Genomic DNA, 17,002 nt, shown 5'->3' on the forward strand with positions numbered 1-17,002 from the left:
GTAAGCAGTGTGTCTATTCAGCCAACATGTTTACAGGCCACATCCACTTCCTGGGGGGGCGTGGTCAGAGAGAGGGTTTTTCAGGCATGCCAAAATCTGATTTCAAAGTGTTTTTTTGAGCATAAACTTTAAAGACATGTTTTGGGGACTTCTTAGACCAATATATATTGATGAAAAAAGTATGATATGTCACCTTTAAATTTAAAACTCTACTTTTACTAAATTCATAAGCTGTTTTCCAGGCTAGAAAACGAAGATCGCCATTTAGGAGTTAAGATGACTACACAGTTTCTTACCTTGGGTTTATTTGTACTGACTCATCTTGCTCGTAGATGACCTTCGGTAAAGTGCAGCAGCAGCTGCTTTGAAGTGAGGAGCTATTGGTTGGGGGAACAGGATTGTTTATAGCTGGTGCCAACATTTTTTGGCACAACAACCACAAACAAATAACAGAAGAAAAGTAAAATGGGAATCAGTAATTCAGGTATATGATTGAAACTCATGTAATTAGATGTAAAACACAAGCACAGCGCAACTCAACAAAACAAGTGTATGTAACAGAAAACTAAGCAGCCTTTCAGCCTCTTATGGATGTGATAACTGTTCAAACCCAACACTGGCACATTTTGAGACAGTCTGCAAAGAGGTACACAGACTGTGTGTTTAATCCCACCTATGACAACTGTATGCCTGCTGCATGCACTCGAAAAACTCATGAAGAACCATCCAGACCATCCTCCCAAAGTCCCTGATCATTACTCCACACAGTCATCAGGCTGAAAAAGAGAGCACACTAAGTTCGATAACATAAGAGATAAGATAAGATACTCCTTTATTCGTCCCACAATGGGGAAATTCACGGAGTTACAGCAGCAAACAAAAAGGTGTACAGTACAAGAATTTCAACAAGAATATACACTGCTCAAAAAAATAAAGGGAAGACTTAAAAATTACAATGTAACTCCAAATCAATCACACTTCTGTAATATCAACCTGTCCAGTTAGGAAGCAACACTGATTGTGAATCAACTTCACCTGCTGTTGTGCAAATGGAACAGACAACAGGTGGGAATGAGAGGCAATTAGCAAGACAACCCCTATAAAGGAATGGTTCTGCAGGTGGAGGCCACAGACCATTTACCTGTCCTCATCCTTTCTGCCTGATTTTTGGTCACTTTTGCATTTTACCAGTGCCCTCACCACTAGAGGTAGCATGCAGCGGTGTCTGCAACCCACAGAAGTTGCTCAGGTAGTGCAGCTCATCCAGGGTGGCACATTAATGCACGCTGTGGCAAGAAGGGTTGCTGTTTCTCCCAGCACAGTGTCAAGAGCATGGAGGAGATACCAGGAGACAGGCCAGTACACCAGGAGACATGGAGGGGGCCGTAGGAGGACAACAACCCAGCAGCAGGACTGCTATCTGCTCGTTTGTGCAAGGAGGAACAGGAGGAGCACTGCCAGAGCCCTACAAAATGACCTCCAGCAGGCCACTAATGTGCATGTTTCTGCTCAACCTGTGAGAAACAGACTCCATGAGGGTGGTATGAGGGCCAGACGTCCACAAGTGGGGCATGTCAATCCAGAGATCTGTGTCTTTTATAATGTCTCAAATTTGTTTTGAATGATCTTCTTTAATTAAAAATACAATTTTACCATAGACAACCGTATGTCTCTCTATGGCTAAATCCAGCCATCCTTATGGTGACAATGTCTGTTTACTGTCAACAGCAGCTCATAAACAGGATATCTAAGATCAGTAGCGTGTACTTGGGTGGAGTATTACCCTGTTTTGAATTTGCAGAGTTTTCTGAACAGTAAGGGTAACTTTTGGAAGTACTGACAAATCAGGGACTGTATCACTGAGGGTCATTTCAGCCAGGGCGAGAATCCAGAGATAGAGTTGTTGGAGTTCCCTTGTAAAGCACAAAGAGCAGATTTGTTATATAAGTAAAGATTTGATGATCATCTGGTAGAACAACCTTGAGTGTGATAACTAATGAGAAATGGTAAAAAAAAATAGTATCAAATACTGGGAAATGAATAAATAAAGCCCAAATTAAATGTACACAGTATAAGTTAATGCAAAAGCTGTCATTTCCTCCTTCTGAAGTCCACACAAGCTGACTTATGGTGGAAATGTCAGATAGAAAACAGAACATTTATGCATTGGTTTATGCATGTACAGAATTGCCCAATCATTTATAAATAAGTGATCCTCAGATTATGTAAAACTGCATCTTCTTCTCCTAAATTAGGTTTAAATGAAATTTAGGAAGTTGCTCATAATGTAGCTGGGACACTGAGTATATTTTGTCACTCCAGGTAATGATACAATTTTATTTTATATCTTTAAATAAATGAAAACACAGGCGATTATGATCTTCATTAGCTGTAAGCAGGAATTACCTTAGCAACAGGAGTTAGCTGCAGACAGAGTCACTATGAGGAATGCCTCCTGGACTCTCTGCACGTGGGAGTGAGGCTCTTAAGATCCCCTACATCACCTTTTTCCCAGCACGTGAAGGAGGTGCAGTCCCTCATGATCCTGGAGCACTGCAGACAACAGCACACTACAGAGGTAATCAGAGGAGATTATCTTAATTCCATACAGCCAGGGGTTAATTTTGGTGTCAACATGACCCAACACAGTCACCCACTCACCCACTCACCCCACTGTCCCACTGCTACCTCTAGACCAGATCAGGAGACGGTAGTGCAGATTTATCAACAACACTCTGAGCTAACCACTAACCAGGTGTAGCCTGTGGTAGCTTAAGTGGCTAACTTCAGCTAAAACAAGACAGAAGAAACTCCTCAGACTGAAAGATGTAATTTACATTATTAATGCTCCTCAGTCAGACTTCCCTTCCACAATCTTCCTCTTTATTCTCACTCTCTGCCTTGTCATTGCTAGAATTAGCTAACTGTTAATGTGGATGCTAACGTCATCCTTTGCCGCTTAATTAGAGAGATTTTTAGAAAGAAAGGTGTCTTCAAGTAACTTATTAACTCTACCACACTACGTGAAAGTATTGCATGTCTCACAATTGTTTAGACACTCATGGAAAACGTTACACTTACAACTGCAACAGGCACCATAATATGAACAAATCAATTACACACCGCCCCCCCGACAAGCGCCAACGGTCAGGGAGCGGTCATCCTCACTTGTCTATATGTTATGTCATCACGTTAAGGAACATTTGAGCCCCATTTTTTAAAAATCTGTCGGGATATTCAAATTATTTTGGTGACTCAGAACTTTTGGCTCAACACAGAAAAAAGGGGTCTTCTTTCAGCGATTAGGTTCATTGAATACCAAATCTGGATTTTACAACATAAAATGTATAATAATAAAAATTTCAAATGTTTTGACCATTGATTTGTGTGACTGTGCACACACACACATCAATGTGGCCACAAGGTTACAAACCTGACTCCCAGTGTAATAACTAAAGTGAGACATTTCTAGGTAGATTTTTTTTAAATGTGTATGGTTTCATCAGGGACAACATCCACCACCCTCTCTGCAACGTGCTGGTGAAACACAGGAGCACATTCAGTGCAAGTACAGAGAGGAGATAAGAGCGAGTAGCAAAGACGTTTCAACATGGATTTAAAATCCTTTTGAACTAAATTAAGCAGCGACCCTGTTAACTGGAGACTCTCAGCCGGATGCATCCCTCATAAACGTCTTTAGACGATCATTAAATATCTGATGAGGATATTTTGAAATCTTAATAAAAACTAAACTAGTTTGCATTCCCAGGAACTCCCTCTGTGTTTCAACAGCTGTGTAAACTCCACAAACACTGACACGTTCAGCTGAAGGTCTCCAGTTTACAGGGTCACTTTTAAAACCATAACACCGGGAGAGATGCATTCACGGTGGGCTGAGAGAAGACTACTGTTACAAGCTGCTAAATCAAGAGAATCACAGCTTCTTCTTTTGAAAAGTACACACACATACAAAAAAGATAGAACAAATCAAAACTAATGAAAGAAAGAGAAATCAAGTGAATCACAGATGTGTGTGATGTTATTGTGGACGACGGGAGGAATAAAAAAACACTGTGGTTAATCTACCAATCAGACACGTTCAGCATTGCAGGCCCCACCCCTGAAAGTCCCGGGACCTTTGAAAAGTACTACCCCCAAGCAAGGGCTTTTCAGGGGGGAGATTATCTACCCCTGAACTAAATTTAGACCCTGGGTCCTCCTGTTGAAAAATGCCTCAAGACTCATTCCCCAAAAATGTACCACAGAACGTTACAGGAAGTAATTCTTGCCTGTGGCCATCAGACTGTACAACTCCCCTTTCTGATCACTGCACTATAACCGTGCAATATCCTTACCACTTTAACATCCTTGTATATATCACCTTCATTCCCAGTGCTTTTGTACATAGCTAATTCTAACTATTCTGTTTCTTTTTTTTTTTTCTCTTCTCTTTTTTCTTTTTTCTCTTGTCTGCATATATATTTCTGGTTTGTGTCATGTTTGTCACAAACTGTCAAATATTAATGCAATTTATTCTTGCAGCAAAAGAAAAGAAAGAAAACATTTTTCTTCTGTGCTTGTGACTGTGTGCATGCGACCATCACCATCCCTCTTAGAACTCTGGCCTATCTTTTATTGACAGCTAATATCATGTTCTGTAAAAGAGGGCGTGCACACCTAGGTGGACCAAAAAAATTAATAAAATAAAAGAAGGAATACACATAGATATACAAAGAGACAGGGAAAGAGAAGGAGAGAGAGACTTAAGAGACTTAGATGGAGAGGGACCATCTCACCATGACGCCAAAAACTCCGTGCGGTGATACTAATGATTAAAGGTGACATATCATGCAAAATTGACTTTTTAATGGTTCTCTACCTGAAATATGTTTCCCTGGCATGTCTACAAACCCCCCGAGAATGAAAAAAATCCATTCTGCCTCTGTTCTGATTTCTCCACCTTTCTGTAAATGTGTGTGAAACGAGCCGTTTCAGACTTCCGTGTTTTTGTTACGTAACAACAATATCCGGTCTGTCACGGAGTCAGAGCTCGGAGCTTGTTCAGCCCATAGACTGTATAAAATAATACTGAATCCCTCCTCTGTTTTTCATTACCTGCACAAATGTGTGCTAACAAGGAGCTTAGGAGGGAGGCATGCTAGTTGTAGGCTGTCTTAATAAACACAAAGGTCGGTTTTACTCCCCACGTCTGCAGATTTGAAGATCTAGTGGATGATTTTTATTTATCATGGATAAGTGCTAGCGCTAGTTAGCATAGCCACATAGCTACATGTTCGTAGCTGTGTACCAAGACACACATCTACATACTGACAAATAAAACAACAAGAAACACTAAATCTATGACCAATCCTTCAGAAAGGTCCTGCTGCAGGCGCCTCTCCATCAGGATCAGATTCAGAGGGTTGAAGTAACGTGATCTCTGAGCAGCCGTGTATATTCAGCCAACATGTAAACATTAGATCAACGTGCTGGAGAGCCGAGGCACATCCACTTCCTGAGGGGGCGTGGTCAGAGAGAAAACAGAGTGTTCTGATGAGGAATGAAGAAGAGGACTTTTCAGGCATGCCAAAATCTGATTTCAAAGTGTTTTTTTGAGCATAAACTTTAAAGACATGTTTTGGGGACCTCTTAGACCAATATATATTGATGAAAAAAGCGTGATATGTCACCTTTAAGCAACCCTTAGTGTCCACAATCATTACTGAAGCTTGGGTCAGAGGGTTGCCGCCGTGCTGTGTTCTATTTGTGTGGGAAGACCACCACTGGTGCAGATGATACCACTTTGGTCAGATCAGCCGAGCGGTTCAGCCCAGCACCCGGGCCACGAGAGCAGTCAGGCCGAAGGACCCAACGCGCCGCAGGAGACCCAGGCCAGGGGACAAGCCAGGGACCCAGACCAGAAGCAAACAGGTCTATTCTGTGTTCCTGTACATACTTTATTATTATTCTATTTTATTTTATTAATCTTTATTTTATTCCTTCTTTCTATTCACATTTTGACTTTCTTACATACTGGGTATAAGCAACTGTAATGACGGAATTCCCCCCCTGGGATAACTAAAGTATTTCTGATTCTGTTTGCCTTTTTACTATGCCCGTACTAATTGACCCAAACCAAACTAAACTAAATAATTCAACCTTAAAATGGCAACAGGCGTGTTTATATTTTGGTGCTGATTTTTCCGACTCGTCCGTCATCAACACATCACACATCCCCAGTTTGAGTCCAGCAGGCACTTATTTTTTGTTCCCATTTCTCGGTAACAATCATTCATTTCTTCTCAACTCTCAGCTGCCTGCTATCAAAAACGCTGCAATAAACATGATCTTATTTTTGGGGGGATTAATTTAATTTATAATACCTTTAAATCTGATGATCGAGCCAATAAACCCAAACAAAACGTGTCTTTTAAAAAGCAGCAGTTGCACAAGTCCCCTTTGTTGGATTTGGCGTGTAAATCCAAGCCCTTCCCCCTCCTACTCCTGCATCAAATTTTAATTGTAAAAGAACATACTGCCTGCTACATATCCCAATAAATGGAGACTTGTACTTCCTGGAAGATTTCCACATATATGTAGAATTGGACTCAGTTATTTGCAACTTTTCCAACTTTTAAAATAAGTCAAGACCTCTGGAAATCTAAGAATGCTCTCATGTGAAATAACCCAAACTGTTGTTAACGTGCTGGAGGATATTTGCGTTTCCAGGAGTGAGCCAAGAACACATTTGGGGGCCAAACGAGACCCCTACACAATAATGTTGTGATTTTTATGAATGATTTTTATTCACATAATGATTTTAATTGTTAGACCTGCAAAATACAAGAGATAGGCCTGTTTATGTGAATAATAAAAGGAGGAAATATTCAACTTGTTTCTTACTGCATTTCGTAATGGCAGATTGTAGTGGAGGGGGCTCAATCCTCCCTCCAAAGAAACGTCTGGTAGTGCCCTCGGATTGCCTGCAGTAAGAGGCTAATTGAGAAACATTTAAAAGGGCCTAGAGGAATAAAGTTCATGGACTTATAATGAAAGGGTGGGAATTTGTTGAACTACCGCTACTCTGTTGAAATATCACAGTGAGGATGTGTGCACAAACGATCACATTTGTCCAGTGTTTGCAGAATAGTTTATGTAACAAACTCCACAACGTGAGTAAGGCTGAGGGTGAGCGTTCACTCCTCGCCTCTGCTCCCCCCCTCACTGTACTGAGAAGCACCTGACTCCTACCAGCATAATGCACTTTGTGATTATTACTGCGCACTAAGTCTGCAAAGAATGCTAATGATATTTAAGCCAAATCAAGCCTTCATAAAACACAGAGGTTTTTCTCATGGCTTTGAACTACTCAGAACTATGCATACGTTTACTGGAAGAGGAGTGGACGGAGACAACACACTCACACACATTCTCACACACACATACTTAAAGGAGTTAGCTGCAGACAGAGTAACTATGAGGAATGCCTCCTGGACTCTCTGCACGTGTGAGTGAGGGTCTTAAGATCCCCTACATCACCTTTTTCCCAGCACGTGAAGGAGGTGCAGTCCCTCATGATGCTGGAGCACCGCGAACAACAGCATGCTACAGAGGTAATCAGAGAGATTAGCCATACAGCCAGGGGTGAACTGTGATGTCAACAATACCCATCACAGTCACCCAGCACGCCACTGTCCCACTGCTACCTCTGTGCCAAATCTGAAAAGAGGTTCTCAATGAAGTGATTTGGTTTGGGTTAACGCGCTGTCTGCTGCAAACAGAGACAGAAAACTCAAGTGAACTCCTGACCCAGTTTGGGAAACTTCATAACATGGTTTATGAGGAGAGCAGGCTATTCACACAGTTTCCCAACCCTACATTGAAACAAAAATCTTAATCCAGACTGGAGTGTGTGTGATTTATTTGAGCCAATAGAAACCCTGAAACAGGTGTAACTTTGAAACTTTAGGAAATCTGCTTATTACAGTTTGTGTTGCTTGCGTTTGTCAAATCCTCACAGATCCTGCTGTTCGTCCCGCCCGCCACAATATATCAAAGTAGAATGAACTCAAATCCTTCAAATATTCAAGCTCAGGTTTACATTTGTGAGTGTTTCCCTCTGAGTCACTGGGTCAGTGTGTCCACAAGAGCGGATACAACAAGGATTAATAGTAAGAGTAATAACAAATAATACTAAATTATTATTATAAGAATTTAATTACAGCAAAAATATATTTTTGAAGTAATATAAAACATATTAATTAAGTCAATACAAATGGAAAAATTACAATAGGTTCAATACAATTTTTTTTATAAAGGGAAGACAGTATTATATTACATATATTTACATTTTTTTAAATTAATGAATCAATTTATAATTATTATTTATATTTTCATTTTCTTGCACTTTGTAACCCTGTTTTGAATAGTGCCATATAAATAAATATGATTATTATATTATTATTATCATTATTATTATAAAACCTTAAAAATCTGCTCTCCTGCTTGTGTTCTGTAGTGAAACAAACAAACAGCTAGATCAGTAGAAGAAGAAGGGAAAGCTATTAGATATTAAAGTGTGAGAGCTCTCTTTTCATCTGACTGAGCAAAAAAATAAACCACAATGACGATAAAGGACAAAGACCTCTAACTTCCAAAACACTCACTTCCTTCCTGACACAAATGTGACATTTGTGCCAAAATTTCAGAAATTCTTTCCCCTCATTCCTAAGTTATGAAATCCAGAATTGGAGTGACATAATGACTTAAAAAAGTGAGTTTTAAGATTTATTTTTTGGACTTGTTCATGCCTGTAGTGAAAGATGGCGCAGTGGAAAGAATGGGGAATGACATGTGGCACTGAGAGAAGGGTGAGAGTTGATTCCAGGACTGTGTCGTCTGAACAGAGGAGCATACAGTTTGAACACTGAGCAGAACCTGGCTCCTTAAAAAGATGTTTCCCTTTGACATGACGACATCACAGTGAAGTTCAAAATTAAAAACTAAGTTATTGTGTTTGAGGCACAAATACATAAAATCATCTTTTAGACCTATTTTAGTTATGATGCACAGTGACACATTTTTTTCTGTTAGTGAAATCACTAAAAATGTATTCTCCACTTCAGTGTATACTTTATTATTTCATTTTATTCTATTTTATTTTATTCTGTTTTTATTTGGTCTTTATTTTATTTTATTTGTATTTATTTTATTCCTTGTTCGATTAATATCTAACTTTCTTACATTAGTATTATTGTTATAAGAGCTCTGTAATGCCCAAATTTCCCTCCCCAGGATAAATGAAGTATTTCTGATTTGGATTTGTCAGGGTCACATTAATTATTTAGATAACAGCAGCCTTTGACCATCACAACTCTAATAAGTTTATCCTTATATGAGCCCTAAATTGGGTTCTGTTTATTTGTTGTTTACTGCACTGTTGTTATTATTGATTATTGGTGTTTACCTCAGTGAGTGGTGAATGTGTTCACTTTGGTTTTGGCTTTGACAGAGAGAAGGGACAGTCCTAGGAGTGTAGATTTGCTCACATATTTTGATCTTACTGTTGACTGCGACTAGCTGAAGACTTTTCTCTGGAGGCAGGTAGCAGTGTTTTCCCCTCATGGTTTGCCCCTTGCTGAATCTTTTTGACGGCCTTCACAGACTGATGGCTGCATGAGTCATATCACAAACTGTAAGACAGACAGACAATTCAACACAGTTACAGTTTAGGACAAACCTGCTGTCGGCTATCACTGAAGGTAGGCGCTCTTCTCTGGTGATCACTGTGTTTTTCCTGTGTGGAGTTTTCCCCGGTCTCTCCCACAGTGTTGGGTGGTTCTCTTTCCCACACTGGCTCTCTCCTGCTCTGGCTGCTCCTGCACCTTCACACCTGTTCCCCATCCCGCTCATCAGGACACTGCACTGAAGCTCTGTGGAGAGAAGAGTCGGGTGCCAGAGTATTCCCGCTTCTACCGTGTAACATTGGCCGGCTCGCCAGTACTTCTAAGTATTGCAAGTTTCTTGATATTTCGTGTGATTATCTTTCGACTAACTGCCGCTTTCCTCCATTTTTCTCCTGCATCACCACCACGCTCTCCCTCCGGACACTCACCTGCCTTCACCCGAGCCTCACGCTTCACTCCTGCATCTCTTGGATCTCACACTCACCTCGGATTCTGGATCAGTCATCCTCTACCTCACCTTCAAAGAACAAAATAACTTCCACTGCTTCCTCAGCCTCCGCTTGCTTTTGGGTCCTAGTTAACTGGTTTAACAACTGTAACATCTTCATCACAATGCTCCCTCATTATTTAACATTCCCAGGGACTGAATCAGATTCTTTATCTTATTTATTAACAGAAATGTATTAACATTTAATATGCAGGAATGAGACCTTCTGTGATACATGGCACAATCATATTATGTACATTCTTTAAGGAGACAGTGCACAAACATGATGAAGGGAGGGGGTGAATACAGGAATCTTAAAATGACTCTTCAGTGGGCTCTGAGTGACGCGAGCCGAGTGAGAAACACTGACGCTTCATTTAAAAATGTTTTTCATTTTTTATAAAGAAATGTGTCTGTTACCAAGAAACAAAAAGTCGCTCTACGTTTCTGCCGCACATTGATTTCTATTTACAAACTAGGGACAGGGACTTCACACGAACCAGAGGGGTTAATCTACCACAGTGCTAGGCTGGAGCCTTTTTTTACTCTGTAACTGTAACAATATACATATTCCCATGTAACACGACAATTACATGTGCAGCTGATCACCTCACTTAATTTTAAAGAAACTAAATCAGAGCAAACCTGCGTTTGTTCCTCTCTTTATTTAGCTTATAATGCTTTTAAAGCTCATTGCACATTTTCGCCCCACAGACCTTTGTGTCTTGGTATGAATGTGTTAACAGGTGAGATTAGTGCAGTCTCTTTGTGGCAGCTCTTCTGTCAGTGATCCTTCTACAAACTTCAGTGTCCGGTTAGGTAGTCCTGGGTTGAGTCTGAGGCAAAAGAGTCGGCGTCTTCGTTGTCCGAGTCCTCGCTGCTGTCGTCGGCAGCGGGCTCACCGGACAGGGCGATGCGGGCGTAGTCGTCGGTGTCGATGGACTTGCAGAAGTGAATGGCGTATTTGAGTTTCTCCTCCAGCACCTGTTTACACGAGTACCGGGGCAGCTTCAGGAGGAAGAAGCAGGTGTAGGACTCGGGCAGGAAGTGGTCTGGGGGGTTGTATTTATCCAGCACCTGAAAACAAAAAGGGACAAGGTTAGAGGTCAGTGGTTTTTAAAGTGTGTCATGCTTCTCCTCACATGAAGAAAAAGAGACAAAAGTAACTGTGAGTGTTCAGTTAGCTAATTTCTGCGTGTGAGAGTAAAAAGATTATAGTAACCACAGAGAGAGAGGACATGAGTCCTGAAATGAGTAGGAAACAGAGTCAGTACGCCTATGACTAAAGTTTGGATGTTTGAGGCTCGTGGGCACATGTTTTATTTTCATGTTTAAACCCGAGTATCATTGACATTTTCAGTTATTTGAAGGCCGTTTCTTACCTTCTTGGATGAAACCGATGTGAGTTAAAAACAGGGGGAATTTTTTTTGTACTTCCTGCTAGGGGCGTGCAATATGATGATCTTAGATTGTGAAGGATTAGAATGTGACGACGGTCTGCCAAAGCACAGAGATCGTAGTCTGTAGTGCACATTCTATCCCTCATTGTGCCATGTCTGTGCCTTAAGTCTGTGTGCCCATGCACAGCCACCTCCAAAGTTTTTTTCTCTCTGCTGAATCACACCCTTTGTTAGTCTGCTTCATGTAAGCACTACAGACACACGGATGAACCAATCAGAGCGAGATGTAGGCAGTGTCTTGGTTTGTTTATCCCCCTCCCCTTTTGCCCCAACTACATGAGAGACAGCATGGCTGCTAATGAAAGTGAAAGTGAGGAGTTGGTCCCTTAAAGAAACTCTACCTTGGTCATATGGAACTGGTTTGGATTTTCACAAAGCGACACAACACAAACAACTGTTATTTACAAAGTTTGCAACGAGGAGGTCCGCACCTCGGATGGAAACACACCTTATTAACCTTATTAAACCACCTGAAGAGACAGCACCCGGAACAGGATGCAGAAAGTCAAAAGGTGAGGAGAGCGGTGTCGTGCCTCCATCCACACAGGAAAAACAAACAGCTTTAACACAGGCGTTTGATAAGGACACACCGTATGAGGAAACGAGTGAGCGCTGGAAAGATGGAACTGAAGCAGTAACGTTTTATCTTCAAAGGACATGATCCCCCAGCAAGTATGCTCCTTACTTTAATGTGTGTTTAAGTTGTTTTTCATTTTGAGTGGAGAAAAGAAAAGGACTATGACTAAAAGAAGTTGAAGTGATGCATGTCATTATTTTTGTTTGATGTTAATTGTACTTGGCACAAGTTTTCTAAATAGCTTACCTAAATGAAAAGAGTTTGAACAGTATCCTGTCTGAAATGATCTTTGATCATTTTCTCTGTTTAGGGCTATGATTTTAAATCGGTGCATTGGTTTGTTTTACTGCTAAATGACTTTAAAATAGTCTGAATATTCAAAATGAAAGAATCGTGATAAAATCATGATCGTGATTTTGCCAAAAAAAGTTGTGATATGATTTCCTTTTCATATCGCACACCCCTACTTCCTGCAGACTTGATGCAAAGAGTACAGTACATTATTGTCTGTCTGTTCTTTTATTGGCTCTTAGTGTTTTTATTTTATTTTTTATTATTCATTTTATTTTTTTGTGTTTCATGTGTTTTATTATGATTCTTTTATTTCATTCCATTTTATTCTCTGACTGTTTTATGTTCTGTGTATTTTAACTTATTTACCTCACTATGCAGCACTTGATTGTTTTTTTAAATTTGCTATATAAATAAAGTGGATTGGATTGGATTATTGGCAGCTTTGGATGGTGTTTTTATGTCTTTGTTTTTCATTTCAATTTCATTTATTTTTTTGATCTTCATGAATTTTGTTATTTTTAAAAAAATTTCAACAAACTGTTTTCTTTTTAAATTTTTCCTCAGGTGTGTTTTTTATTGATTAATTAATTTAATATTAAAAATAACTTTATATTAATAGTTCGGTATATTTTTTAAAAACTTTACTTCATTTAATATGTTTGAGCCATTGTTTGATTGTCTTTATCTTGTCTTTAAAAAGTTATAAATAAAAACATTAATTAATAGAACTGTCTTGCTTTAAAAATGTATGTAATAAATGTTTCTTGCTTTTGTTTATATTCTGGGCTCTCAATGACTAAATCAAAGCTTCAGTTTGCTGCTGTGAAACAAGCTGTAATAGAAACAGTCTATGAATGTATATGTACCTGATCAAAAGTCTGTCCATCTGCATGTTTGTGCTTTTGTGTGACTTTGCTTTAAGTCGGCGGTGTGTGTCTGACATATTTGTGTAACAAATAACAGAAACAAACGACCTCCTGAGGAGGCAGAAGACAAGCAATTCTCCTGTTCTGCAAATAAGATTGCTGTTTGTTATTTTCCACAGAGTCTGGTGGTTTTAAAAGAAGCAACACTACAGCTGTTTTTGTTTAAGAAAGACTTCTTACTCTTCATCCTAAAGTTTCATCACTGCAGGGAGACCTTCTGTAACGTCGTCAGACACTTCAAACAACAATCTGGACTGATCAGTGAGAAAGATGAGCATCACACACACATCAGAACTACACCAATTTAAGCTTCAGGGGTACATCTTATAGCTCACAGCAGCCTTCAGGAGCCATCATATGTTGCTTTTCTTCTTTTTCTTCTCTGGCTTTTCAAAGCCACAGTTAGAGCTCTTTAGACACGTTTCCTTTCCTTACCTGCACAACAAAGTCCCGCCCTCTGAAGTCAGCGATGGTGCGAGGCAGACGTGTGCGTCCCCAGACGAACCTCAGGAACAGAGACCTCTCAGTGTTGGAGAAGGACTCCATCACTTCCCAGAACCACTGGATGAGGGAGGACGTCGGCTCCACTCCTTTATAAGTGGCCACCGACTTGAGCAGGTGGAGAGGGATGTCCGGGCTTCCGCACACCTGGGGAGAGGAAACAGTCAGACCAGAACACAGGCGGAGGATAGAAGAATATGACAGAACAAGAAATCTGCTCTCACCATCGTCTCCAGCTCGTATCCTGTGAACAGGGACAGCAGGGGAACGGGAACGACTCGAGCCATTCCTTCTCGCACTGCAGCGACCTGCTCGTCAAACTCATGGAGCCTGAAGACGGGAGGATAGGACAGGAAGGTAAACAAAGACATTACAGAAGTCTTCACCGGTCCAGAGTGTTCAAACAAAATGATCATGATCACCGCAAACCTGATTTTAATGTCCAGAAACACACAGACCTGATCCTGTACATGAGTCACATGAATGATAGAATGCAGGATCTGTTCATTCAGTGTTTGCTCACCTGTAGTTGATCGCCAGGCGGACGTACTCAGCGCGGTTCTCCAGGGTGATGTGGGAGTACTTGGAGCTGAGCTGGATGTCGTGCCCGCTTGCGTTGGGCACCGTGAAGGGAAGCGTCATCGCCTCAAACTCCTCAGCTGTGGCCTCGTTGTCCCGGATGTACATCAGGCCGGGAATAAAATCCTTATCAACCTGGAGACAGAAGAAATCTGTTTTATAGTTCACAAAAACTCTCACATCCCTTCTCCTCTTCCTCACCTCTCAGTTCACTCCTTTCCCATTCATTCATTCATCTTTCTGTGTGTGTGTATTTGTGTGTGAACGGCCCTGCTCTATCCCAACACAATTCCCGTGAGCCTTCCAGCGATCTGCTCCCTCCTGAGTCTTGTGGTGGATTAATTTGACATCCAACCTTTACACTATCCTCAGGGTAAAACCACATAACAAGAGCAGCTTTGTTTCAGCGCTGAAGAATTCTCCCAAAGACAGTCCAGGAGCTCATGATCACAGCGTGAGGGCAGGAGGCGACTCACGCCTGCTCCCAAACAAAAGCTCAGATTGTGGGACAACGACTGTTCCTGAATTAAATATAGATTAACCTTTAGAGGAGCAGGTACAGTGTGACTCTGCAGACGTGTTTCTCTTTGTAGTGCTCTGTGGAGCTGAAGGGCTGGAGGTTTAATCTGAGGAGGAATGCACAGGAATGTGTCCTTTTTGCAGGTTATAATGCAGATCATGAGGCTTTTGAAATGTTATATAATCTTGAGAGACATTTGTAGCTTAGGAGCAGAGATGGCGGTTTAGGGATCGAGACAATTAGAGTTAAGCTGCGTGGTCGTTATGAAGGTTTACAGAAGTCTGACACTAAGCTGCTCATCTTCAAACAATGAGCCTCATGTAAGACCACTTTCTTTTCCATCCTGAAACTTTTTATTTTCTCTTGTGCTTCACCAAACTCTCCTGCAAGTTTAAGGCAAATTAAAACAGTTTGATGCAAACGCCACCTGTTCACAGGGAGGAGCACTTTGATGAGATTTAATCATTTACATTATGGGTGCAACGGATCAAAAAACTCACAGTTCAGATCGGATCACGGTTTTGAGTCACGGATCGGATCATTTTTCGGATCAGCAAAAAAAAAAAGAAAAAAAGGAGACAAGACAAATATAACTTTGTCCCTCCATTTATTTTGTAAAACACTTTGCCCATTAAATAAAAACAAAATTCAACTCAAAATGTACTGCATGTGCAAAGCACCCTATCTGTGGGCCCAGTCCTGCCTCATTCACTGCATTTCATGGCATGGCAAGTGAAGGAGCAGAGGAACTTCAAAAGATTCACTCCATTCTTCTTTCATTTGCTGATTTTCACCTTCCACTTTTCTTTGAGCAGCAAACTGTGAACACACCGTTTTATTCTAGGGTCCTACAGCTGGCAAAGTGCCAACATGCGAACTGCTCCATAAACCAAAGTGAAAGTTAAAAATTGCACTCGCAGTGGACTCTAAGTGACCCAGTAACAGCCTGTCTGCGTATCGTTGACATGGAGACAAGTCCCGGTAAACACATGGTGACCCGACAAAAACACAGAGTGAAGAGATAACAGTTCGGGGGCCACAGACGGCCTCATGGTCTAGTGGGTGCGCAACGGAATTTCATAACGTGGCTCAAGCACATTCAGCATTCACTGTATTTTACAGGGAAACCAAAATGCTCCCATACATGTGACTTAAGAGATGCAGGAGGTTTTTCAAGTTCCTCTGCTCCTTCACTTGCCATGACTACCGCTGCGCTTCACGAGTGAGTGTGGATTGAACATGCGATCATCACGTGAACACGCGCAACTTTTTTCATCAACCGATCCGCGGACCACGTCCGTGCCGAACCATGGAGAGGCATCCGTACGGATCACGGATCAACGATGATCCGTTGCACCACTAATTTGCATGATTGACATCTCTGATTTGCAGAGAATATCTGATTAGATTCAAAAAGAGAAAGAAACTGTAGCTATTAAAGGCATTCCAAATCAGTAGATGAGAATAAGATCAGACTTCTTAACGCAAAAAGAATCAAAGTGAAGATGCACATGATAAAAGAAACATTAAAAAGCTATGTAAAGCTTCTGTTTGTTTCTAAAACTGATCAGGTAAAGTTCGGTATGTTTCAAATACTAGCTCAAAAGGTAACACTGAAGCGTCATCAGAGCAGTTACGCAAAAAACTATAACCCAAGCAGATCCTGTGGAGAAGCTGAGAGTATCCCTGGAGAAGGACTTACGGCCAAATTCCACCAGATCTGTGTCCGCTCCGTCTGTGATCCATCACGGCACCGGATCAGATAGGTTTCTATTCTAGTCAATGTGTTAACTTCCACTGGATCCGCTTCATTGCGTTCCGGCTGCATCTCTGATCCGGCATGCCTGAACGCAACGGATCGGATACGAAAGACTTCTATTTGTGCCGGATGCCGGAGCACAGCACATTAAAGCTGGGGTTGGTAATCAAATTTAGATCCACTTTTTGTTATACTGGTTAAAATGATCTTTAT

General features: G+C 41.0%; 2 protein-coding genes across 4 annotated transcripts in view; both read right to left on the reverse strand.

Annotated features, from left to right (window-relative positions):
• The window catches only part of oca2 (oculocutaneous albinism II), a 106,260-nt gene extending 96,396 nt beyond the window's left edge, over positions 1-9,864 (reverse strand). The window contains exons 1-3 of the mRNA XM_034676866.1: positions 9,740-9,864; positions 2,407-2,570; positions 1,842-1,913 (exon numbers count right to left, since the gene is read on the reverse strand). Coding sequence (XP_034532757.1) covers positions 1,842-1,870 — 29 coding nt within the window. The 5' untranslated portion in view covers positions 1,871-1,913; positions 2,407-2,570; positions 9,740-9,864. The remainder of the gene's footprint in view (positions 1-1,841; positions 1,914-2,406; positions 2,571-9,739) is intronic.
• Positions 9,865-10,819: 955 nt separating this feature from the next.
• herc2 (HECT and RLD domain containing E3 ubiquitin protein ligase 2) overlaps positions 10,820-17,002 on the reverse strand; it is a 78,184-nt gene continuing 72,001 nt past the window's right edge. For all 3 annotated transcript variants that reach the window (XM_034702020.1, XM_034702019.1, XM_034702018.1), the window contains exons 88-91: positions 14,455-14,645; positions 14,156-14,261; positions 13,866-14,078; positions 10,820-11,250 (exon numbers count right to left, since the gene is read on the reverse strand). In XM_034702020.1, the coding sequence (XP_034557911.1) occupies positions 10,978-11,250; positions 13,866-14,078; positions 14,156-14,261; positions 14,455-14,645 (783 nt within the window). In that variant the 3' untranslated portion in view covers positions 10,820-10,977. The remainder of the gene's footprint in view (positions 11,251-13,865; positions 14,079-14,155; positions 14,262-14,454; positions 14,646-17,002) is intronic.

Source organism: Notolabrus celidotus, chromosome 2 (genome assembly GCF_009762535.1).
Source record: "Notolabrus celidotus isolate fNotCel1 chromosome 2, fNotCel1.pri, whole genome shotgun sequence".
NCBI lineage: Eukaryota > Metazoa > Chordata > Actinopteri > Labriformes > Labridae > Notolabrus > Notolabrus celidotus.